Source organism: Vanessa atalanta, chromosome 6 (assembly GCF_905147765.1).
Source record: "Vanessa atalanta chromosome 6, ilVanAtal1.2, whole genome shotgun sequence".
Classification (NCBI taxonomy): Eukaryota; Metazoa; Arthropoda; class Insecta; order Lepidoptera; family Nymphalidae; genus Vanessa; species Vanessa atalanta.
Genome location: NC_061876.1, coordinates 6,722,500 through 6,748,820, shown reverse-complemented (window position 1 = coordinate 6,748,820; position 26,321 = coordinate 6,722,500). Strand labels below are relative to the sequence as shown.

The 26,321-nt window shown below is 32.7% G+C and overlaps 3 protein-coding genes across 4 annotated transcripts; 2 read left to right on the top strand and 1 right to left on the bottom strand.

Annotated features, from left to right (window-relative positions):
- Nucleotides 1-1,458: 1,458 nt before the first annotated feature.
- Nucleotides 1,459-11,212, bottom strand: LOC125064494 (splicing factor 3B subunit 1). The gene is made up of 21 exons (XM_047671565.1): nt 11,042-11,212; nt 10,528-10,796; nt 10,321-10,447; nt 9,958-10,037; nt 9,661-9,858; nt 9,389-9,581; nt 7,746-7,996; nt 7,447-7,636; nt 6,735-7,018; nt 6,187-6,390; nt 5,905-6,103; nt 5,664-5,822; nt 5,255-5,547; nt 3,916-4,074; nt 3,417-3,605; nt 3,147-3,329; nt 2,840-3,018; nt 2,475-2,720; nt 2,159-2,371; nt 1,760-1,976; nt 1,459-1,650 (listed from the first exon to the last, which is right to left on the bottom strand). Exons 1-21 carry the CDS (start codon nt 11,067-11,069, stop codon nt 1,492-1,494), a joined length of 4,020 nt encoding a protein of 1,339 aa, XP_047527521.1. The 5' UTR covers nt 11,070-11,212; the 3' UTR covers nt 1,459-1,491.
- Nucleotides 11,213-12,366: 1,154 nt separating this feature from the next.
- Nucleotides 12,367-21,512, top strand: LOC125064455 (vigilin). 2 transcript variants are annotated; one of them, XM_047671477.1, is made up of 18 exons: nt 12,367-12,429; nt 12,521-12,587; nt 14,245-14,509; nt 14,874-15,089; nt 15,172-15,378; nt 15,793-16,008; nt 16,097-16,280; nt 16,357-16,487; nt 16,589-16,772; nt 16,849-17,805; nt 17,993-18,279; nt 18,408-18,653; nt 18,734-18,871; nt 18,956-19,050; nt 19,122-19,335; nt 19,441-19,653; nt 19,864-19,944; nt 19,987-21,512. In XM_047671477.1, the coding sequence occupies exons 3-18, from the start codon at nt 14,291-14,293 to the stop codon at nt 20,164-20,166; spliced, it is 3,768 nt and encodes a 1,255-aa protein (XP_047527433.1). In that variant the 5' UTR covers nt 12,367-12,429; nt 12,521-12,587; nt 14,245-14,290; the 3' UTR covers nt 20,167-21,512. The 2 variants fall into 2 exon arrangements, with proteins under 2 accessions (XP_047527433.1, XP_047527432.1); XM_047671476.1 differs by having other exon boundaries at nt 19,864-21,512.
- Nucleotides 21,513-23,363: 1,851 nt separating this feature from the next.
- On the top strand, nt 23,364-24,621 carry LOC125064704 (phosphatidylinositol N-acetylglucosaminyltransferase subunit P). Its single transcript, XM_047671886.1, has 3 exons — nt 23,364-23,463; nt 23,658-23,786; nt 23,998-24,621. The coding sequence occupies exon 3, from the start codon at nt 24,122-24,124 to the stop codon at nt 24,596-24,598; it is 477 nt and encodes a 158-aa protein (XP_047527842.1). The 5' UTR covers nt 23,364-23,463; nt 23,658-23,786; nt 23,998-24,121; the 3' UTR covers nt 24,599-24,621.
- Nucleotides 24,622-26,321: the final 1,700 nt, after the last annotated feature.

Here is a 26,321-nt window from a genome sequence, read left to right as displayed (position 1 = left end):
CGATTACCTTGGGAAAAAAAATGTGATTAAAAACAGTCCTTTTTTTTTGTTGGCGCAGGGAAAATCTTCATAGATACCTGACTCCTGGGGGGGATGTCGGGTTATGTGAGATTTGTACTCACTAAAAACACCTGCGATGGCCGCCATTAGCACGGAAACGGAGAGGCTGCGGGATCGCTTTCGCAGCACGTCCGCTGCCCCTCCCGAATTAAAAGCAGTCCTAACTGGTACTGTTTGGCAAATCTGAAAATGACGCCGATCGATTACATAACTGATAAACATTTTACCAAATTGTTTAAATAGCTCTGATATTTCTAATAACAATCTAATTTAATAAGCGACTTAACTGCACCACCCCAGAAAGAGATACAGGAGGAAATGATGATGGTCATAATAGACGGTTTTTATAACTTTAGAAACAGACATCGGTTTTAGCTGTTTGTGTAAATATTCTAGTTTACGGACTCTCTTGTTAACATCAGCCAGCCATCAACAGTTCTGTAAAATTGAGTTTTATAATGGCTCCAATCTGTTTTATGAATTTTGTTTTTTTAATATATTTGCAGTTACAAAATTGTGCTTTTTGTTGTCAAGTTTGATAAAGAAAGCATCTCGAATGAGAGAAGGTTATAAATGAGTTTTAGTTAAACTCAGAGTGTGTGAGTTTATACCTTCTACAAAAGATGAGAGTTGTGTCATCAGCAGAAGATATAAATTAATAAGTTTTCATAAACAAGGAATGACTTAAGATGCTTCTGTAATGGACTCCCACAGTTAATAGAACTCTCACCGCTCGATATGTCAGCTATCCTTACCCGTTGTGCTCGATGAAAGGGATTGAAATGAAAAAAAAACCTATTTTTACTGTTCTCAACTATAAATCACGTAACTAACGTTCAAATATGAACGTTAGTTACATTCGTAAGCAAAGTAGAACACATACTTTTACTACATAATATTGCCCTTAATAAATTTCTTAATCCTAACGTATGTATGCTCGTTAATATTTAGGTTTCCCTGGTCTGTAGCAGTACCCTTGGTTTTCATCAACTAATTCGAGAAACCGTTTCCTGCCAGAAACAGAAAGAATAGTAGATTAATAGTAGGAGGCTAAGTAAATGATTCAAGAAAAACATTTTCTAAATTTTATAACAGGTAAATTGGTATTAGTAAATTGTACCTGACTTTTTGTAAAAGCGTATGCATTCTCCCACTACAGAGTCCATCTCTGCATATTGGTGTAATAAAGACAATATCATTGGTAGAAAACTACAATATTCCTGAGTACTATATATATATATATATATATATATATATATATATATATAATATGGGACATTAACTATAGAAGAAAATAGGTTTATAATGTAGGTAAAATGTTAAAACGTGCAGTTAATTTTACTCATAAAACGTTTTATTATTATCCAACTTACTTTAGAATAACTAAATGAAACACTATTCGCCACACGCATAAATTTATTAATAAACGTGTTACAACAAATAATCTAATTCGTATCTAATAAAGTGATTGTTTGGATCATTTTGTATTCGGGGGTATCCACCCACCAAAGCATCTTGACCTCCAATATATAAAGTGTTATATATCTTCCAATAAACGTCGCGAACTTTTCTTGCGGGGTGAAATAGACCCTGAAATAATAAAAATTAATTATTATCACACAATTAACAACGACAGCACATGTGAAATATCACATATAAGACGTAGCATTTTACAATAATATTTCTTCATTCCACTGACCTGTAAAGCATATTGAAGTATTTTAACAGGTCCAAGAGCCACTCTCATGCCTTCTACAGCATCCATAAAAGCTTGTACGAGATGGGGGGATGTTTCAAATATGTTAGGCCAGACATGATTCAACAAGTGGATGAGAGCATCTTCGCAACCAAATCCATATACACCCAGAGCCATATGTTTTATAGCTGCACATGCAGTCTGCCGATGAACAAGGTCTCTGTAAATTTAATAAAAACATGATTAGGGGACAAATTGATATGCTGTGATGCTTAAATGCCGGGAGACCGGACAAGTAATACTGTAAATTAATTGCCAGAACAAATTAAAGTCAATAATATTAGTCATACTTGGATAATATATTTAATCTAAATATCTATTGTTTTATAAGCTATGTTATACCTGTCCATAAGTGCGTCCTCGAGGAGTGGACAAACGGCGTAAATGTAGTCCTTTCCCATCTCACCAATATACTCAAACAAGAAAGACAACGACTTGAGTACACCATTTTGTACATTCAACTCTGGCACTCTGTATTCGTTCATCAAAGCCGGTAAAACAGTGAAAGGGGAACATGTTTCTGCTACAATAGCAATGGCCACTGTTGTGCACACTCTGAAAAATAGTTATACATTTTTAAAAATTACTATAAAATAAAGTTTTTTAACAATCTCTTGAACATGATTAATATTATATAACTAAACACAATTCTAATTACCTGTTTTGTCTCTCTTGCACTTTTAAGTTATTGAGCAGCGTTGCCAACACGTCATGTGGACCGATAGCTTTAGCGATGTAACCGAACGTATTCACTGTCGCTCGCCTAATAGCTTTCTTGTGTGCTTTGAGCAGTTCAAGCAATTCGAAGCAAATTCTCATCCATTCTCTCGCCGATACAAACTCTGGACCCCTGTCCGCAATCCGCCCGACCAAATCAATGCAATTTTCTTGCACTTTTTCATGCCTGTAAAAGAGACAAACGACATTTTAGTTCTTTAACAATTATTTGATCCTATCTCATTTTAAAACACGAGACATATGAGCCAAAATCCAAATTAACAATTATTATTTAGTTTCAAGTACCTGTTTTTCAAAATTGGTGTCAATCTAGGCAAAAGGTCTTTGATGGGTGGAGTCATCTTCGTCATACCGATTACATTAACGATTGCTTTCAGTGCGCCTAATATCGATCCCAGTACTTCTGGGTATTCTTCGCCTAAATATTCGTATAGTACGACACCTAAATGCCCCATAAGTTTTTCCTGATAAAAAATAAGATAGTTTATTTCAGTTATAAAAAAAAAAGAAATTCTGAAGCAACTTAGATTCAAATACATATATTTATTTTATAATTAAAAAAAAGTATTACGACTAGAAAAAAAACGAGTACCTCTTGGCAAGTTTTCATTACGACTGCAATCCGGGAGATGAGATCGGCAGCCTGTTGACGGACCTTCGCTGATTTGTTGTTCATACGCCAGAGGATAATACCACAGATTTGTGGTAGATAAGGCTTCACGCGTTTGCCTAGCTGATTTACAATTGTCCCGAATCCGTTTAACATTACGACATCCTGATCAAAACATAACAAATTACTCGTTTTAAATTAACGTTCAAGTTTCAGCTGTAAAGTACTTAAAAATAAAACTTAATTACTCACCTCTGTGGTTTGTTCTTGGAATGCGTACAGTATGCCGTCAATTAAGGCTTCTTCAAGTTTAGAGTCAATATCCGCGGCGCCCAGATTAGCAAGGATCTTTTCAATAGATTCCATTACCATTTTTCTATACTGTTCATTGTCGTCTTTCAGATCATCCACAATTCTGTTTATAATTTCTGATGCACCAACCTTAAAAAAATATTTCAATCTAAACAAGACGCTTAATGCGACATACTGCAATTATTAAAAGAAATAGCGAAATGCTGAACTTATTTTCGTTTGTGGATTTAGTTTTATAGTATGTGTCGATTTTATGTGTCAAAATAAAATAAAATTACTGAAAAAATCTGGAATTTTAAGTTTCTCTAAGATATTATATTATAGGGTAGTTTTAGGATATTCTAATTAAAATTTTTGAAGTTTCGATTTTGTCAATTTTAAACATGTTTTACGGTAGAACTTTTAGAAAAAAATAAACGTATCATTGTAAAATACATGCCTTGTTGGCTATTTCAACAGTAGTATCGACTAGTTGCCTGTAATTGCGACGATCGAGAGCCATTCGATGGTTCCAAAAGTGTTTGAAAAAGTGTGGAAGAATTTCATCCATAATATACTGAGGTTCAACACCGTCAGTACCGCAACACTGCTTCACTACCTGCAGAAATATTGTTAAAATTTTAATGTCTATTTTAAAGTAGATATAAAAGGGTGAATGGTGAATTACTATCAATATTTAAGGTATTCTCCTTACTCGGTACATGATTCTCATTCGATTTATGTAAAAAAATAGGTATTTAATTCTTGACCAAATATCCAAAAAATTCAATTTAAATAAATGAAGTGTGGTCACACATTGCCAGCCGTCCGTCTTCCCGCGCGATATTCCCAAATCGCTGAGTACCTACCGCGAGCGTAATCTTAAACACTAATTAAAGACTACGAGACTTCGGACAGTTCCGTATTCCAACATATGTCCAAGGAAACGTCTCGTGTATTTTAAAGAGTATGCAAACAGAGAGGAGTTGAAATTAAAAGTCACCAGTACTTTCGAAACTGTTAAAAGTGACCCATTCGTGTTAAATCGTGTGAGAGACTCGTGTAAATAGGTTCATAGTTTAATGTTTGTCTGTCGTTGTAAATAAGTATGATTCCATTTTTAAACACGCCGGCTATATCATGATAGGTAAACAGTTCATATTATTTTTTGTCCCAAGTTAACATAATTTACCTAGTCAACAAATTAATTGCTTAAACGAGTGACATATTTTGGTATTTTTGTCTGTCCTAGACGAGGATTAAAGTATGATGGTTGATTGGATCATGCTTGTTTATCAAAGGTAGCCTGCTACCCTGTTAACCCGTGGCGGCGTTTCGACGTCGGTATACTACCGCGCGATAACTAAATGCACCTACCTACATACCTGTTTTGTATCGACAGCGCAACTAGGGTATCCACACGACGTGTTATTAATTATATAGCTTTTGGTTAACTTTACTTAGAAGTTTATTAATATTTATGTTATATGTAATTTTTGTGATATATAATCGTCAAATATCACGTCCTTAAGTATCGATAGTATTCAAACAGTCATGCTGTATACAAATTGCAATTTAAAAATTTTAATTGCAAATTAATATCAATAAATAATTATTGATTACTGTATTATATTACTTTAGAAGAGAGGAATTACAAAACAAATACAGTAAAGATCACCATTTTATGAACAAACATATATTGAAACTACGAAATTATTATAATTTATAAAAAAGTATTTTTAAGAAGTAATTGGGGGTTTGATTAGTGTATAATAAGCAAATGTACAAGACAAACGCACCTTTAAGACAATCTTTTTCATTTCTTCATCTGGTGACTGAAATTCACGAATCAAAATGAGCATCACTTCACGCGTGTAATAGTTCGCGTATTCTGCATCCATCAAAGGTATAAGGTAACCAATGGCTTTAAGAAAGGCGGCTAACCCTTTACCGCGATGTGTTCTGATACCCTTCCACAAGGGTTTGAGCACGGAATCGAAGGATTCGATACCGTAGGGCGTGGCCGCCTCCGCCAGCGCGGCGCTGGCTAAAGCAGTAATCGTTCGCACTTTCTGCTGTTCATCGACCAATCCTGTTTTTGAATACAAGTTGTTTGATTTAAGATTTATGATATCCATTGCATGATACATATTTACTATAATAATAGGTCATTTTAATTATACTAAATTCATAAGCAATTCGACTTACCATGTTCAATAATTTCGACAAGAGATTTCAGATGTGGTAGTATAGCACATCCCATCAAAATGGCAATCTGTTGCACGATTTTGATACCAGTGTGCCGAGCTTGCCATGATTTTTTCGATCTACAAACAGCCTTTAAGAATGGTAACAGTGATGGTATACCTGAAAGATGCGTTGAACAGAAAGTTTCGATAATATTATATTTAAATAGTATCAAATATTTTATATTGTTCATTGTACTTACCGAGAGCAGATGCAACCACAGCAAAAGCTCTAGCAGTGGTGTTCCGCACATATTCATCAATATTGTCAATATCAGGTCTCATAGTAGATATCATAGTGGCTAACCCGGCAGCTTTAGCCAAATTCGAAATAATCTCACGTCCTTCAACACGAGCATAGTAATCTTCGTCAATCAAGAGTGGTTCTATTACGACCAAAATCTATAAAACGAAAATAAATTATGTTTCCAAATTGATATATTGTTTTTTTTTTAAGATATAGCTCTAGATACAATATAACTTACTTTGTGTACATAAGGGCGAACTAAATCATCCAACTTATAGAGAATTCTGTCAATGACTTTCACAAGCAAATGGCGCTCCTGGTCTTCAAGGGTGGGGCTCATAAGCAATGGTAAAATCTGATTGAAGAGTGGACCAGCACCGAAGTCGCGGGCTTTGTCAGTGATTTGACGTAGCGCTGCTTTGCACATTGGCGGGGTGCCATTCTATGAAAATAAAATTAATAAATTGTATGCATATTTTATAAAAATAATTGAGATGTATTATAGATAAACACAACTTTTAATATAATTACGTATACTCTATTCCAAACTTAAGAGGAGTAAAGCTAAATAAACATTTGACAGCAAATTGACGCGACATTGGCCGAGAGCTTGATTAATCTATGATATTCACTATGAATTTGCGAAATAATGGTGTTTCGAAAGTCGAAAAAATTATTATAGGAATTATCGATGTATCGATTATCGAAATATCATGAAATACGTAAATATATGGTTTGTTTATCTTTATTCCTACTTCCATTAGAATAGGCTACAGTTATTCTTACTTTAATTTTAAGCAGCAATTTCATGATTTTCCTCTCTTTTAATTCCTCTGGTGAAAGAGAATCCTCGTCTACTTCTATAAGCAGTTTGTCGAAGTACTGAGCATCCTCGGGCTTCATAAAGGGCAGCTGCTGACTGCCCTTGGGCTGCGGGTCGAGGAGGCGCGCCGCGGCCGCCGCCGACCCCCCCACTTCCTCCGTCTGCATGAAAAAGCCGATTGGGGTACCAGCCAAAGGCGTGGGCGTTGCGGTCAGCTTACGAGCCGGGGTCCGAATCGGAACATAACCTGGGCAACAACATAAAAGATTAACGATGCAATCGTATGCCATCAAACGGAAAACTATTTGGTTATGCATAGTTTCGCATGCTCTGCTAAATATACAAAACGGCAACTGAGGAATTAAAGCACAATCTGGATGTCTATCCGACGGCATGACTGTAAAGCCTTATTGTCATCATTCATCTGAAATAAAAATGTATTATTAAAATTGGTTCTTTGATATTCAAAATTAAACAACACATGTATTGTGATTGACACTTTTACGTCGATGTACATCCGTGACTTTGATGTTGGCTTTTAATACATGTGTCCTGAAACTAAAGTTATGATAAATTACTAAGAGTTTACCTGTGCCTTAAATCGATTTTAAGTTGTTTGAAAATAAATGATAATTTAAAAAAAAAAAGTGAAACTCTAGAGTATACGGTACTTACCAGCCGGCGGAGGCAAAACCTTGTACCCAGCTGGGAACATGGCGTCGAGTTCTTCATCTGTGTAGGGTCTGTTTCGCTCATCTATTTCTTTTTCCCAACGGTAAGCTTGAAGTTGCTCTGGTGTCATTGCGGCTATGTGGCCTGGCGTAGGCGTAGCCATAGCCATAGCTTTCACACCCACTGGGGTAGACTATAAAAAATATAAACAGAATAATGATGAATAATTCAATTGTTGTGTTATGTCCAATTGTTATAGATTTTTGATTGAATTAAAAAATATTGTTAACAAGTGTACTTACACCGCCAGGTGTAAAGATGGGCGTGTGCGGCGTAGGTGTGGCGTGTGAGGGCGTGGCGTGTGAAGGAGTCGCGTGTGAGGGCGTGGCGTGCGACGGCGTGGGCGTGGCCGCGGCCGGCGTAGCGCCCGGTGTTTCATCCCATCGGGAGCGGCGCTTTGTGCCCGGCGTCGGAGTCTCTTGAATTGTATCGACTCCGGCGCCACGGTCTGTACGTGGTGTCTCGGCCCATCCGCTCGCGTGACCAGGAGTCTCTACAAAATTTCAAATGAATTGATTATATTGTTATACCAATAAAATGAATAATTCACATAAGCTTTGTATTTTAATTGTGATACATTCAGCAACTTTGGATTTCAAAAGAAACGATTCTTGCAAATGTTATAGCATGTGAGTAAGAAGGCGCAAACAAAGAACTTATTATTAAACATATGTATCTTTAATACTTTAATGCTATAAAATGCATGTAGTCATTAATTTAAAATTATGGTCTTCTGGGAGTTATGTAAATCTTCTGAAATTAGTGATATATCATATTTAATAACTTATTTTTTAATATTTATCTTAGTACTATTGCAAAATACTACTAAGAAAAAACATTTTTTTATAGTGAGTGAGAGGTTAAGAGTTCATTTTCATTTAAGTAATTTTTTTTTCCTTTTTTGCTATAGATTATTTACCCACAAAAGTGCTATTTACTCTAATTGTACATTACATGCACATACAGTGTGAATTAATAAATATAATCTAACTTGTATTTTTTTCGTCTTTATTTGTATTCATATATTGACTATTGTCTTCAATAGTCATCTCACATACACTAACATATCTTCTAACCACAAGCATTTCTAACACATTGCAATAATTTAATAAAGAGTTTGTGAGTCAATGGATCTTTAAGAAATATGTCTATCAAATTTTTTATAAAAATGCTTCATAGTGTCATATACCCTGTACAAGATAGTTTAATCTTTTTGACAGATGTAATTTTTTGTGATCGACATAACTTTGCAATGACGAACATATTATTTTCTTAATTTAATGATTTTAAAAATTATAAAAATATTTAAAAAAATACAAATAATACAAAAGTTCCTAAAGATTCAAGTGTTATCTGAAAATTTTAAGACTTTTTCTATTATGTATTATTGTTTAAGTAAAATTTAAATAAAATCACTGAAAATAATAGATGTTTGTACTATGTTACATCGGTCGGACAGTAGGGACGTGAATAACAGGCAGTAACTGCTACAAATATTGATTACAAAAATCCTTATTAAAGATCATCGTTAAGTTATTGTTACGAACGGGGGTCCTTTTGGTTGGGTTCTCTTTAGCTGGTATAACTCTTTTTAGAAAAGTAAGTTAAAAAAAAATTTAATTCGAATTTTTTTTCATTTCAAATTAGACCATCAACTGTTGTATATGTTATATTTTCTGTTTCTAATCACTAGCTCGTCTGTCAAATAGATCAAGCTAACTTGAACAGGGTATAGTAAACATTTAATAATTATTAGTTTGTGGCCCTAATAAAACAATTATTTACTATTATAATTTTCGAAGTTTAAAATAACTATATTAAATAAAATAATATTTGATTTATAATATCATTAAAGCATTGTTTCGTTTTATGTATTTAACCTTACCTCTATCAGTTTTAGGGGTTTCATCCCAGCGGTTACGTCTTGAGGCATGGTGCGCGGGAGTTTCTCGACCGGGTGTAGCATGTCCCGGAGTCAGGTGGGCTGGCGTGGCGTCCCACACGCGCGCGGATGGTGTTGCGCCGGGTGTCTCTCCACCACGACCTCCTCCACCAGGTGTCTCTTCCCAAGCACCACGCTGGTTTAATCAAAAATATTGTCAATGTAGTATTATCAGTGTTTAGAATTTATTCATATAGCCTTTTTACTGCACAAACCTCATTTTCCCAAGAAGGTGTAGCTTGCGAACTGGGTGTGGTTGCAATGACTGGTTTCTTGACAGAAGGGGTATCTTCGGAACTCTGATCCCATCTACCTTTGCGTTTGGCTGCTGTAGGTTTAGTTGCTTCACCATTTGACTGAGCCACAGGTTTCAATGTCCCCTCTCTTGCTCTTTCTAATAGTTTTTTTCTTAACTGTAATTAGATTAAAGCATAATTACTGTCTCTTTTTCTTATTTAAAGCATTAATACAATTACTGGAACTAATAATATAATTTTTATAGAACAACTTACTTCTGTTTCTTCAGCTCGTAAATATTGCTCTTTCATTATTTCTGTATAGGTTCTGGAGCCTACATCTGGTGTTTTACCACCTGTAAAACAAATTTATATGAGTATTTCAAAAAACAAAATATTAAAACCACTAATAACAAAATATGGAATAATAATAAAAATAATCTATGGAATCACCAAAAGTTCAACAATATAGCTAAACAATGGGCTGCCTAGGGATGTAAAAAGATGAATCGATCCTGTCCCCTAGGGCTATTGTTGTCTCCACTCCTAACACAAGTTTGTAGCTCAATTGGAGATTAGAGCTGACTAGATTATAATAAATCTTACCAATAATTTCTAAGTAACTTGTATGTAATTTACCTTCAGCAAATGGATCTGATCGTTCTGGTGATATAATCATCCGACGCCTTTTCTGACGATATTCATCTTCTCTATCTGCAATAGTGGGCCTCCTCTTATCGGCGAAGGGATCATAATCTTTGTCACTCTAAAAACAAAAATAATATTCAAAAGACCAACATTAAATTAATCAAATTAAAACATTCTATAGAGGATATAACAATTAACCTGCGCTATGTCATTAAGTAAAGATGCAGGTGCTGTATAACCAGGCCTCTTTTGTGATATGGGCACATTCTCGACATCTTCGTCTTCAACTTCATCGTTTGCAGCAATTGATGTCACATAACCATCATACCTGGATTTGCCTACTTGTCCAGCATTATCGTATATGTCATTGTCATAATATGTTTCACCCAGAGACACTCCTTTTCCTGAACCATTTTCAGGAAGTTCATTTTTTTTCGATTGTATTTCACGAATTTGTGCTTCAATAGCTGTAATAAACAAATGTTATACAATTATTTATACATTTATACATTGATAAAATAAATAGCGTGCTGCTTGGCAATATCAGTATTAGACATGTTTAAAACAATATTGCCTAATATATTTACATAATTAAACATTACATATAAATAAGCAATTATATTACACTTCACATGAAAATATGCTTTAAAAAACTAAAATGGCTGTATATTGCGGTTTATTAACAATGTCCGCTATAGGAAGAAATTATTACCTTCATGAGTTCTTGGTATTTTATCCATTATTTTATAAACATCTAAAGTAAATAATCGTCATAAACGTATTTCACTAGCACTACACTTTCTGAAATACTACATTAATATTCTTAAAATCTGTAATCACTAATCATTAACCCAATAACCACACCAACAGGCAACAACTCGGACAAAAAGCCCACAGATTATTAAAAAGTAATCTCAAGCAAGAGCATATACATAGACTAAAATACAGATTATAAGTTTGGACAAGATACATTATTGTCCCATTACACTCTCGGTAACGATATATATCAATAAAAAAAATGAAAAGACTATACAATACGCCATTAACCTTAAGCCTTCGAAACTAAAAGATATTACGCCTTTAATTACATTGCCCCACACACTATTCTGTTTGGCGGTAAGACATTTTAGAGAACCACTCATGTAAAAAAAATTATCTCCGATCGATAAAATTGTTTAAAACCATTATATATGATTATAGCTCACGGTGCTATATGTATATAGCTATAATTTTTAACAAGTTTTGGTATTGGATAATACGAAACGAACACTTAAATAAATATGACATTACTCAACAATTTAACATAACATTATAAAAAACATTAAGTTAATACCTATTAACTTTCAGACAGAATACAGAATACAAATTTAATTGTATTTGATAATGATATAACTTTATATTTCAAATGATGTAAAAGGGCAACTGAGTAATTCTAAAGTGATTGTAAAGGCCTATAAGGATTAAAAGTATTATGATTTGATTCAATGTCAAATATATGATGAGCTTTTATAAACACAGTTGTAAACAACAAAATAACTAAACGTTTGCTTAATATATACGAGGTTCAAAACAATATGCTCTTGACTAATAACATTAAAATGTTAAGTACATTTCCTATTACGGTTTCCTATTCATTCACTAAGATACGGCCATCCACGTTAAATTATTATCGACGTGGATTAGCATGAGTGAGTGACGCTCGTGATTACAAAATGTCTTTGTGTATGTTTATTTTATTAAAAAAAAATATTTGACGTAGGTGGGCGTGCCTTGGTGAGTGAATATATCTAATGATATCCTTAATAGTGTCACACAAATTGTGATTGTTTTGTTTCCTAATGTCATCATTATACGAGAGTGATCATGTGATGTGGTGTAAAAATTTTAAAGCAATGAAAAAACATACTACTGAAATAAATACTTTATACAACGTTTTAATTTTTTTTATGTAAGTATACCAAAAAAATTTGTTTAAATTTAGCTAAGAGTTAAAAATTTTACTCAATGCATACGGTATTCAAAATATTACTGGTAACCCTAATTTGTCGTACATGATCCAATGTCTGTGGTTTATATTCTCCTTGCTAGCGGTAGCACTGGGTACGTGTGTGCACGAAAATAATATTTTTTGTTTTCTTTTATATATGTATATATATAATAATATTAAAAGATAATTGTCTGTTTTTGATAGGAGGAAGAAACTGCGATCCTGGCTTTTCAAGGATAATTTTCCAGGTTGATTAGCTACAGTACATACGGTACGTACTGATATATTTTACAAAGATTAGTTCCACGTCAAATGTGTTGGAAGAAGGTGACACGTATTATCAGAATCCGGAATACCGATTTTTGAATTATAAACATTATTTTTATCATTTTTTTGACTTATTATAAAAAAATGTTAATTTCTTGTGCATACTCTCAATATTATTAAAAAATCGGGCATGACAATACTTTCAGCGAAAAAAATTAGAATGAGTTTTACAAGTCCAATTATTTACCATGTTATTATTGTTTATTGCAAAAAAAATTACATGCATTTCTGCTGTAGAAGCTGCGTAATATAAGTAATTATCGTATTCCATATTAAATGACTGTTTTAGAGAAAAAAAAAACACATGTTCATAGTAAATTAGCTTTATTGAATGTTAAAAATATAAAAAATACCTAAAATAAATGTAACAACGCTTATCTTCTAGGAATTAAATACTAAAAGTTTTTTCTTCTAATATGTACACTTTTTTGGAAACCTTTCATTTAATTACATTCAATTATAACTTTCATTTCAAATGTGCAATAAATGTAGACAGTTACTGCATATTTAAAAACTAAATATTATAATAGTTCTTCTGATCTGATCATAGCTTAATTTGTGAATTAAGTGATGATCAGTTAGAGTCTCTGTGGAGACTGACAATTATTTACATAAGTTACTTGGTCCACATGGTTTTCATGAACCTTTCAACTTTTTTATTATATTTTGATGTTTAAAATAAAGGATTACTGTTTTTTTATATGAACAAAATCATTATTTTTGTAATAGGCAATGTTACAGTATATAATAATTTCACATGTTTATTCTAAACATTGATAAATTTAAAAAGTCTACTTCAAATATTCTAGTATATAGATTAATATAATCTCAGTAAAAGCAGTGGGTACTGATTACGGTATTTTATGGACGTAGTGAGTAATATTATTTCATGGCTAGATGATTTCTTTTTAATGCTTAAAACATAAATTATTTATTGCGTTGTTCCATGATTATAGAATATTTAAGTCTATTAAATGGTTAAGCGATTAGCAACAATTATTTAATCAAACTTTTCAATTAATTATCTTCATGTTTACACTGTTATCTACAAAAACTTATATATATCTAAACATATTGTGTCATTCTGATACCAATAAAAGTTATAAATCAAGATGTATATAAAAAATTGATTGTGGTATAGTAACCTTTGAATAATAATTGAATGAATAAAATAGCTCAGTTTTATATACCTAAGTGGTCACATGGTAAGTTTTGATACTTGGAGCAAATTCATGTTTAAATAAAAAAAAAATTATTCTAGTGTAAATTATTTTCAGTATTACCAATTTTCACTATTACATCTCAGGAGGAACTATAATAAACATTTTATGTTGTTATTAAAAAAAGTAGAAATTGAACAATTTACAATAATGATGACTTCAAAATTTACATTAAGTTGACCTGACCTCTGTACGCTGATAAATGTAATTTTATCTGCTATAATATTTTTTCACTTTTAATATTCAAATGTCCTTCAATTTCGTAATTTAAATGTAAGTTGATGAGCGACTTAAATTCAACAAATAATTTAAACAATTGTTCAAACAAGTTATGTAAACTGATTGCTTATTCTATTTAAATTGACGTCTTTCATTCTATAGTACTGTAACGACTTGGCGCGAACAAGGACTGCTGGAGGAGACGAAAATGATGCATCAGCAATCCATGATGGTTGGAGATATGATACCCGTACATTCTGAAATACCCGTGCATACTGAAGAGATGAATAACGTTGGGTACGACAATAGTAACTCGTATGCTTATGACGACTTGTTTCCGGCTTTGCCGCATTCGCAGCCACCTGTGCAACGCAACATCCAACAAGTCACTAATAAACTACGTGTCGGCTCTTCGCTTCATACTCAGGTAATGATAATAATAATTAAGTTAAAGATAATATATACATTAAAGATAAAATATTTTTATAAATGGTGCTGATAAAAAAGGCACATTATATACTTACCATATGCAAGCAATGCATAATCTTTTATTTCAATTGATTAAATATTTTATAACATTCAATCAATTGAAAAAAAGATAATTTTAATGTTAATTTACACTATAATTTTGTAAACTTTTTTATTTCTATATCCTTGACGTAATTATATAAATTTCAGATTTTAGACTTTTTATTAAAAATTATTTGCTTGTTTGTTTTTTATATACTTTGATAATTTTCAATATAAATTATAATGTTGTAAAAATATTATAAACATATTTTCATATTTAGGTTTTCCATGTGCCATATGAAGAAAGAAAATTGGACAATGCTAACACTTTTGGTGAGGGCGAATCTTTGAGAACTTGTCAATCAATCACCAAGGACACCGGAGCCCATATTGAGATATCTACAAGCAAGGATGGAAGCTTGACTTTTCTGATAACTGGAAAGCACAGCTCCGTTCTCGATGCCAGAAGACTTATATTAACTCATTTTCAGCAACAGGTTTAACAACATTATTAAATTCTTCTTCCATTATAGTATGGATAATATTACCAGTTATACTTAGAAATTTATATTTTTTTAGGCAAGCAAGCAAATAACAATCCCGAAAGAACACCACCGTTGGATTCTAGGTAAACAAGGACAAAAATTGAAAGAGCTTGAGAAGGTTACTGCTACTAAGATTAGTGTGCCCGGTATAGCTGACAATAATGAGACTGTTACGATTACTGGTACAAAAGAAGGAATTGAAAAAGCTGAACATGAAATTCGTGTCTGCTCCGAGGAACAGGTATTTATGTTTTTAAGCCATATATATACTGATAACATATTCCATATTAAAATAAATTATAAAATTGAATTACTGGATGAAATGAATTGAACATTATGACCATATGCATTTATTTCTGCCAATTCTTTTCACGTAAAAAATAAGATTCTAAAGGCTAGAATGATTGAGAGCTAATAGAGTTTGTAAAAGCTAATGCTGCAAATCACATTAAAGTAGATGAAACTATCATTTACTAATTGCACTACAATTGTTTAAAGTCATTTGTAGCTTTTAAGATTGATCGCCATATTGCCTTATCTCAAATATCTATCCTATATTCAGGCCGGAAGTAACACCTAGTCCTGACTCGAAGGTACCTGGAGTAACCTTATGGGCCATGTAATGTTAATATAATAATGTCAATATTTATTTCAGTCGCGTAAAGCTCTTGAGCGTATCACTGTACCGAAGATCTATCACCCATTCATCCATGGTCCATTTGGGGAGCGCTCTGCTGCGCTTAGTGCAGAGACCGGTGCTCGAATTCATATTCCGCCAGCGTCAACTCAAAACGATGAAATCGTTATTGCTGGAGAGAAAAATGGAGTTTTAGCTGCTAAAGCACAAATAGAGCAGATTTATGAAGAAATGGTAATTCTAATGTTGAGCACTTTAGTAAAGTTTTATTTGTATCCTACAGAATGGTTAATTAATATATGGTGTAATTTTATATAAATAGGCAAAAAAATGCTCAACTGTCCGCGTCGAAGTACCTAAGTCTCAACATAAATATGTGATTGGTGCTCGAGGAAATACGATTCAGGAAATTTTGAAAGAAACTGGAGTGTCCGTTGAAATGCCCCCACCTGATTCTCCGACTGGCACTATAACTCTTCATGGTCCACATAATAAAATTGGTCTTGGTATGTCAACTATAAATATTTATTGTGTGGAAACAATTACTTGTATCGCTAAATTAATTGTTTAACCTCTTTACAGCCCTATCTAAGGTTTGCGAAAAAGCTAACTCTGTCAAAACTGCAACTGTTGATGCACCAACTTGGATCCACAAATATATTATTGGAAAGAATGGCTCTAACATTAAAAAGATTACCCAAGACTTTTCAAAGGTAAGATGCTGATTAAAATATAAAAACATCATCCTCTGCATTTTCTCACTTAAACATAAGTGATTATGCATTGTTATAATAATTTGTATATTTCTCTTTAGGTACATGTGGATATAACGCATTCTGAGGATAAGGTTAAAATAGATGGACCACCAGAAGAGGTAGAACGCGCTCAAGTAGAACTGGATGACTTTGTCAAGAATTTGCTTGCAACACTGACATATGTCGAGCTTACTGTTGATCCTAAATTCTTTAAACATATTATTGGCAAAAATGGAACAAATAGTAAGTACTTAAAAACAAAGCTCTTAAAAATAATATAATATATTTAAAAATAAATAATGATTGATTATTTTTTTAGTTAACAGACTGAAAGACGAGACTGGTGTAGTAATAAACATTATTGAAAACGAAGGAAACAACGTAATCCGTATCGAAGGTAGCCATCAAGGCGTCGCCGATGCAGAGAGGGAATTAAGAGAGATGGTAATGAAACTAGAGAATGAAAGATCCAAAGAAGTTTTTGTAGATCATAGATACATTAAATCATTAATAGGAGTTAGAGGCGACAAAATTAAAGAAATTCGTGAGAAGTTTGATCGTGTACTCATATCACTGCCAGACCAAGGTCAAAAGAGAAGTCCAATTAAATTAAGAGGACCCCAAGAAGACATTGAAAAATGTGAAAAATACCTCCACAAATTAATGAAAGAGATTGCCGAATCATCCTATGTCCAGGAAGTGCCTATTTTTAAACAATTTCATAAATTTATTATTGGTAAAGGTGGTGCTAATTTAAGAAAGATTCGAGATGAAACTCAAACTGCAATTGATCTTCCTGCAGAAGGAGATGATAGTGATGTTATTACTGTAAGAGGTAAACGGGAAAATGTAGAGGAGGCCGTTAAAAGAATACAGCAAATCCACAACGAAAAAGCAAATATTGTAACCGACGAAGTTACGATTGCGCCTAAGTACTATAATTCATTAATTGGTGCGGGCGGGAAACTCATTCATTCCATTATGGAGGAGTGTGGCGGTGTACTTATTAAATTTCCGGCTGCCGATAGCGATAGTGATAAGGTATTGATTAGGGGCCCTATAGAAGATGTAGAGAAGGCTAAACAGCAATTATTGGCGCACGCAAGTGAACGTGAACTCACATCTCACACAGCACATGTTCGCGCTAAACCAGAGCATCATAAGTTCCTAATTGGAAAGAGTGGTGCAAATATTAAAAAGATTCGGGAGCAGACCGGAGCTCGTATTGTATTCCCGACAGAAAAAGATGAAGACAAGGAAGCCATTTTCATTATTGGTAAGTCAATTATTTTTCAAAATTATAGCAATGAAAATATATATATTTTCATGTCATTTTAAGTAATAGTCATTAACCAAATCATAATTAAAATTATTATTTTTTGTTGGATTATATTAAAAGAAGTCGTTTTTTTTTTAATATATTTTTTTGACAAATGGATATTAATAACTTGTAAATATACCAGGACGCGAGGAGCAAGTGGAAGCAGCGCGTAAACAGCTTGAAACTGCTGTGGCTGAAATTAGCAACGTATCGGAAGGTGAAATGTCTGTGGACCCTCGCCATCACCGGCACTTCGTGGCGCGACGCGGGGAAGTGTTGCGACGCATTGCAGACGATTGCGGCGGTGTGCAGATATCCTTCCCGCGCCAAGGCGTCAGCAGCGATCGTGTCGTTCTAAAGGGACCTAAAGAATGCATTGAGGCGGCTAAGAACCGTATCAATGAAATAATCGAAGATTTAGAAGCCAAGGTTTGTAGTATTGTCGTTTTTACTAGTTTATTACATATGTAGACAATTACAACAACAAAATATCTTATATCAACTTATCTTTTATTAAATGAAGTTTGCGTTATGCTAATATTTACAATATTTTTCAGGTTACAATTGAATGCATTATTCCTCAAAGGCATCACCGCACGGTAATGGGTGCTCGCGGTGCCAAGGTTAAAGACATCACAGCTGAATTCGATGTGCAAATTAAGTTCCCAGAGCGCGATCCTACAGAAGGTGCGGATATACCTGTTAAAAATGACGAAAGCTCAGAACCAAGTTTTAATGACATTATCAGAATAATGGGCCGCCCTGAAAATTGTGAAGCTGCTAAGAAAGCCTTGCTGGATCAGGTGACTTGATTACTTTTTTCCAGAATTTGCTGTCCTTTAATATTTGATTGTATATCCAATATATTTTTCATTAAAAATAGGTGCCAGTAACAATTGATGTGGAAGTACCAAATGATTTACATAGATTGCTTGCTGGTCAAAAGAGAAGAGAACTGATGCAAACCTACGATGTTCATATTTTGATGCCTCCTAATGAAGAAAGTAGTGACATTGTAAAGGTAAACTTAATTTTTTTTTATGCTTGAAAGTTGATGTCTCGACATATATTTTTTAATTATTATATCCGTTTTTTAATGTATTAGGTAACTGGAACACCAACTAATGTTGAAAAAGCTAAATTGGCACTTGCTGACAAAATTATTGAAATGGAGAAAGAAAAAGAAGATAGACTTTTGAGGTAATTTTGTAAGTAATTAATATATACCTTAAATATTTGATTTTTTAAACTAATGTCTTAAATTTCTTTAGGTCTTATGAATTGAAATTCAAAGTAGATCCTGAATATCATCCTTTAGTTATTGGCAAAGGAGGTTCAGTGATCACAAAAATTCGCACTGATTACGGAGTACAAATCAACTTGCCAAAAAGAGGGGAACCAGATGATGACATCATCACTGTTCAGGGTTATGAAGATAAGGCAATTCAAGCCAAAGAAGCCATCATGGCCATTGTGCACCAACTTGTTAGTTTGTTTTTCAAGCTTTTGGTTATTTTTTATTCTTTTATTCTTTATTTATATTAAAAATAAATTATATGTGATGATTATAAAACAAATCATTCTATATAGGACAATCAATATCGGGATGAAGTAGACATCGATCCTCGAGTTCACAGGAGGCTTATTGGCCTCCGCGGCAAGAACATCCGACGCATAATGGACGAGTACAAAGTTGATATTAGATTCCCAAAACAGGGCGATGATAGCATTGTTGTAATAACAGGTGATGAGGATAATGTTTTGGATGCCAAGGACCATCTCCTAAATCTTGCAGAAGAATATGTGAGTATACTTACAACTCTATATATTATTTATTGTTGTACAGTTGGCTTTAAGGAAATAAGTAGAAATTTAAATTATTAAGATACAATTACATAGATTTGGAGACTTTAAAGTTAAGATGATTACTGCAATTTAAATTTATGTTAACTTATTGTTGCAACTAAATTGTTTATAGAATTTTTAATATTTGAATAAACTGTCTTTTGTTAGTTGCAAGATGTAGTGGATCGATACCAAAGGCCAGCGGCACCGTCTCTGGGTGATTTCGGAGACGTGCTGACTGGTGAGGCCGCCGCTGCGGGCGGCGGCGGCGGCGCAGCTGGTGCCGCTGGGGCCGCTGCTGCCGGAGGTGCGCAAGCAGCAGCGACCCCCGGTTTCGTCGTGAAAGGCGGCCCGTGGGAGCAGCGCGCGCCGGACACAGCGTCCACGCACGAGTTCCCCACCATGCCGGGCGCGCCGAGGGCAGCTGCGCCCAGCCCCGCGCCCACTGCCGCGTGGGGTCCGCGCCGCTAAGTCTTCCCAGTTCGACCACGTCCCCCGAAGTCACTTATTCGTATATAGATTAATAAAGAGACAGCAATTCGCTTCAAACACGTCGAAACAAAGCGAAAATAATGAACGAACTATATCAATATTGAAACTGTTGAAGACACAGTAACCATGCTATCGTGTGCTCTTTTATTAGACACGTTAGATACCGAGACAACGGGTGGGCTTGTGATTATACACATTATAGATGTATACTGTTTACATATACTAAATCTCTTCATATTATTGACAGAATTAATTTTCTTACTCAATTATTTTATTATATCTCCGATTTGGTAAACTTGCAAATGGATCAGAAACGCCAAGTAAGATCGCAATTATTATTTAGCATTGACAAGCGATTAAATAATTCATTCCTTCACTCAATTTATAACAAATTATTTTAAATTTGCTGTTATCGTATTAATTTTCAATTTAGAATAATAGTGCCGAAATACGCCATACGTATGTATATTAAAATCGTTATTATATTGATAATATAACATTTTACAGAAAATTACATTTTCTGATTTGCATAGATAGTACTTTTGATACATATGCATAATTAATTTAAATGTAAAGGACCGATATATACGCGATAATATTTTGTAATAAAAATAATATTGTTTATCAGAAACATTTTTAAGCGAATAGGTTATGAGTAAAGTTTGGAAACAGATATGTTATATTTTTAGATTGCTTCTTTTATATGCTAACATGGTAGAGTATTTTCAAAGGACTTGTTATTCAGTTTCATATACTGGCCGTTGATCAATTGTCTTTGGATAGCATATTTGCATATCACATTGTTAATTAATTACTTAACAAGTCTGACTATGAATGTGAACCAAATTATCACTATCAATTTATACATAATAAACTAATGTTAATTTGCATTGAATTTCCTTCAAAAATCGAATGATCATATCTAAAATATAACTGAAAGCGAATTATTAATAACTAGTCATATAACTTATCAGTAAGCAAATCTAAATTTGTGTATGGGTTTATTAAATTATTTATTTGCAAAATTCGTCTTATAATACAAATTGAAGGAACAGCTACGTCAAACTTTTATATGTACATTAAAAATTCCAATCTTTAAACATAACATATTATAGTTAAAAATGTTATGTTGTACTTATTGGTTAAAATAATAATGAAATAATTTTACATAATAATTGTTTTGTTTTTTTCTACATTGTTTTGTAAGTGTTGCCTAAAGCAGTGAATAAATCATTACTAATTAATAAGACGAGAATGAATATTTTTACAAAGTAATTTGTACATAGTGAATTGTGTTTGAAATATTAATAAAGTCTTTTACAGTACTTTTTTCTTTTGTATTTAATTATTTTCTCTAATATATTAATAATAATATACTATTTCCTTTTTTTCTATTATAAGGTTTAAAGTTGAGAGCTTATCTGTTCCATACCTTTCTAAAAGAACGTAAATGGACAGGTTGCAAAAAAATAAAATATCAAAATTCTCTCAACTTATCAACTGATCTTATTGATTTTATCATTACTCATTATTTTTTTATAAATTTGGAGTATCGTACTTTTACTCGTGTGAACTAGATCTTGAAAGTGCAACATTATGTTGATTAATTTTCCTCGTCTTTATTCCTTGATATGGCCTTTCGGTCTCGCTTAGACGCTAGTATTCATCGGTTATTGTGATATATCTTGTGTCATAAAATTTATTCACAGTCCCAAAAATCTATCCCAATTTCGGCTGATTCTAATATCTTAATTGTTTAAGTATGGATGTATTATTATTGTGCAATTTGCTTGTTATTTTTTTTGACTCAGATTAAAAGTTGATTTATGACATTTCTAAATTTTACTGTTGGTTTTGATGCGGCGTGAGTCATTACTTTACAGATTCTGGTAACTGAATACATTGGAATCAGTAAAGATAGCTGTTTATTTTTCAGGCGGGCATCTTTTAATATACAATTTTCGACAATGTTTGACGTGACCTCATTCGGCCGCCCAGGGCGGAGGTCGTCAACAATCGATCCTTGACCTTGTTTAAATAGACCATTCCACTTGTAAACCATGGTTTTATCAGGTCAGTGAGTTCCATAAATGGTCTGCATCTCACTCTTTATGACTTGAGTGGATTTTCTATGCTTGATCAAGAACTATCATAGCGTTATGTTTAATTATATTTATTTTTACAATTTTCTTCAATACTAAATCATAAAATAAGTCACAGTTTATTTTGTATAAAATGAGTATTACTGGTCCTACTGAGTTGGATTTAAACAGTGATAAAGGTGAGATTCAACTTAGAAAACGGTAGAGTGAATATATAACTATATCAAACCTATTTAAATGTTTTAATATAAAATAATATATGAAGAAACTGTTTATTGTGTTAAAAATAATGAAATAACAATATACGCATAGATAAAATGTCTGTTTATTCTGACTAATCTCGACAACGGCTAGACCGATTTTGACGCGACTGCTACTAACACATAGCTTTATAATTAGGCTATTTTTAGAAAAATAATTAGGTTTCGCGTTAGAAACTTAAACCCATGTCAAGAAAATCCGATTCAACTTCCACGCGGAAGGATTACTGGTAATATATATATATATTATTATAGCATAAAGTTGGTAGAAGTTGAGGCTGATGAATACTATACAAGATAGTAATTAAAATGTTATACTTATACAACTAGCTTAAACAAAAATGAGATACTTTGATATATGAAATAATAAAACAAGCTAAGAGATTTTCCACATATAAGCCAACATTCCGCCTATCAAAACATATGTATGGACCTAAGTCTGAAAATTATAGGTTTGATGTTTGCCTGGAAACACAACGTGCTTTGAGTCTGGACCGACTAATTTCTTTGCGATTTTATTTTAAGTAATGGCTTCTTAATAGAATGGACTCAATGAATTTCGTTGTCTTCATTTAATCAAAATCAAAATATTCTCTATTCAAGTAGGCTCAAAAAAGCATTTTAGAATCGTCATGTGACAGTGCATTAAATGTAAAGCTACAACCGGTTCGGAAAATAAATTTTACTGAAAGTAACCAGCATGAGCAGTAGTTATAGTATAAATTATTACTGTAACGATTTAAAAAAAAAACGGTAATTTATCGATTTTGTCAGTTTCTTAAATGGTCTGTAAGCTATTATTCTATTTTGTAATAGCAACACTCCTGGTTGTCAAAAATGACTCAATTTTAATTATTTCAATTTTCAGTTTCATAATTCATAATGAAAATGGCAGATCAGTCACAAAAGAAGATGTTAGTAGTATTTAAGTTTGATCAAAATAATATAATTTAAAGAATAATAAGTGTAAATTTTTAATTTTATTGATGCTTAAATAAATACGCAAATTGCGTAAATAATAATTCGAACGTCACTTGTGTTTTTCTATCAATTTTGAAAAGTTTGACTTAAAGTAAGTGGAAACTAATTTCCCATTTTTAAATTTCAGTTTATTAAAAATTCCCTTATTAAATAACGAACAAGCTCAATTGGTATCTGACGTATTAAATGTTGATAAAGAACTTAAGGGTAGTGGAGTCAACAGGGAAATTAGTATAGATGAAGATTGTCTTTTAGTGTGAGTATGCTTCAATTCGGAACTGATACTTAGTGTGTTAATTAATATGACTTAACTTGTTTACACTTTGAATTTATACTGCCCTTATAAATATTTAGTTAAAAAAAGGTGAAAGAAATATATATCTGAGTTAATACTTCAACACAGTTCTCTATAAACCTTTTAGTAATAAAAAATATTAGTTTTGTTAAAACAAACCATGTATTTTCAGTATATTTGTTGGCGCTGACTACAAGAAATTACGAGTGACGATTAATGCTCTACTGAAAAATGTTAATCTGATAGTTAAAACACTAAGTTTATTTTGCTAATTCACCTTGTTTTCTTCTTTTAAAATGCCTGAACACACTCCAGCTCCTACACCTTCTAGATCATTGTATGGTTTCTTCATGTACCTATTCAGTAAAACTATTTTAGCAGTTTATTGTGTTTGGGCTATAACTCCTGATTCTTATTTACATTATTTCAATATTTACTATTATCCACAAAAGTACTGGGCGATAGCAGTTCCTATACAGTGTTTAGTGGGATTGACAATGTTTGCATTTTTAGTTTACCCCAGTTCTAATTTGATGTTAACAACCACAATAAAGAGTCTTAATACTATTCATGATACTTTTACTAGATATGATGATAAAATTACTGAAAGTTTAAGCAGCATCAACAATAAATGTATATGTGTTAATAATACTAAATGTATGAAATTTACATATTCAGCTAGTAATAAGGAACTTTTAGAAAATACTGTACCCCAACTAGTTGACTTAGATATACGGATTGTCTCTAAGAAACTGTACCTTTGTAAGAAATAAAAATAAATTATGAGTGAAAGTTATAGTTTCTTTATTGTTACAATTTTTACATTATCTAATGCCCTAAAATTGAGCAATGCTCTTTAATAAACATTGAAAAATAATGTATATTGGACGCATACATCTGCCAACAACAATATTATCATACCGAAATTAAACTATGGGAAGAACAATACACAAAATCATAAAATAGGAACAAATACAAGCTATGACATGTCTTGACTTATTTATCAATGCTCAGAATATCAAATAATTGAAAATAAATAAAGTTTAAATTTTGACAACACTATACAATATAAATACAATAAAAATGGTTTTTCAATATTGCATCTCAAACATAGTTGATTTTTTTAATTAATATTTAGCTGAGATTCTAAAAATAATTGGATTGAATTGTGATATAAGGCTGTAAGTAAAATACTACCTAACAAATTTATTGGGGTTCTAACAAAAACAAAATATAATATATAAGAGCCTTTTTTTAAATGTCTGATAAATAAGCGCGTTGCGAAAAAGAGCAGGAAGGTAAAAAGTAACACTGAAAATCTACTCAAGTGGTATGTTCGGACGAATACTCTGTTAAATTAATTATTTGCATTAGATGTCATATTGTAATCTCTACTTAGTATAAAACAAAGTCGTAATTTGTATGCTTAGAATAATTTTGAACTACGCAATTGAATTTTTATTAAGAGAAATTCAAGTAGGTTGACACGTATAATATATACATACATATATTATAGTGGCGAAAGGCCTTAATTTGAACTTTCCTAGCCAAAAAAAAACAAATATGTATAAGTCACCATAAGATTACAAACATCGTTAGATTACAATCAGATTGTAAACTGTGGAAATATTGTGAACCATGAAATATGATTGCAATTTAACGTTTTATTTTTCGCTATATTGTAATCTATCGATGGGAAGCGGGCAAATTGTGAACTGGCGTAGAACGGAATGCATCTCGCGCGCTGATTGGTAGAACGTTATATGCCCCCCACCTCCCCGGTATCCGCCATATTATTTCACCGTAAAATTGCAAATACCTTTAGATTATAATCTATTTCGCGCAATTGTAATATATTGTGAACGTTTATTCAATTTGCAATAAAATATAAATAATCCGATAGTTCATAATATTTCATAAGATTCGATAGTTAGTTATATTCGATAGTTCATAAGATTATATTAGGTTAGGTTAGAGTTTTTATAATTTAACTCAAATTTACTTCGGTAGATTGTAAGCTGCCGAATAATAACGGTGACGTATGATTGGTCGCTCTTACAATAAGACCGGCCAATCAGGGGGCAGATTACAATATAGCGAAATATAATGCGTTAAATTGCAATCACATTTAACAATATTTCGACAGATTACAATCTGTCTCGTCAGATTGTAATCTAGCGATTTTGTAATCTTACAGTGACATATATAGACTCCAAATGTACCCGTGTGAAGCATTGGCATTGGTACAGGATTGGCAATTTGGGGTAACTAGTCTATATCTATATCTATGTATCTATACTACTATATAAATCTGTAGTCTGTCTGTACACTTAAAAAACATTGTCGAATTTCGTCATAAATATTCGTTTTATGGTTTACTGATATCAGTTTTACAATTTTTTGAAATTTTTGTCAGTCTGTCTGTATGTCCCGCTACTCAAGAGCGATTGAACTGATCCTTATAAAAATTCAGTAACAACGTGGGATTGGGCAAAT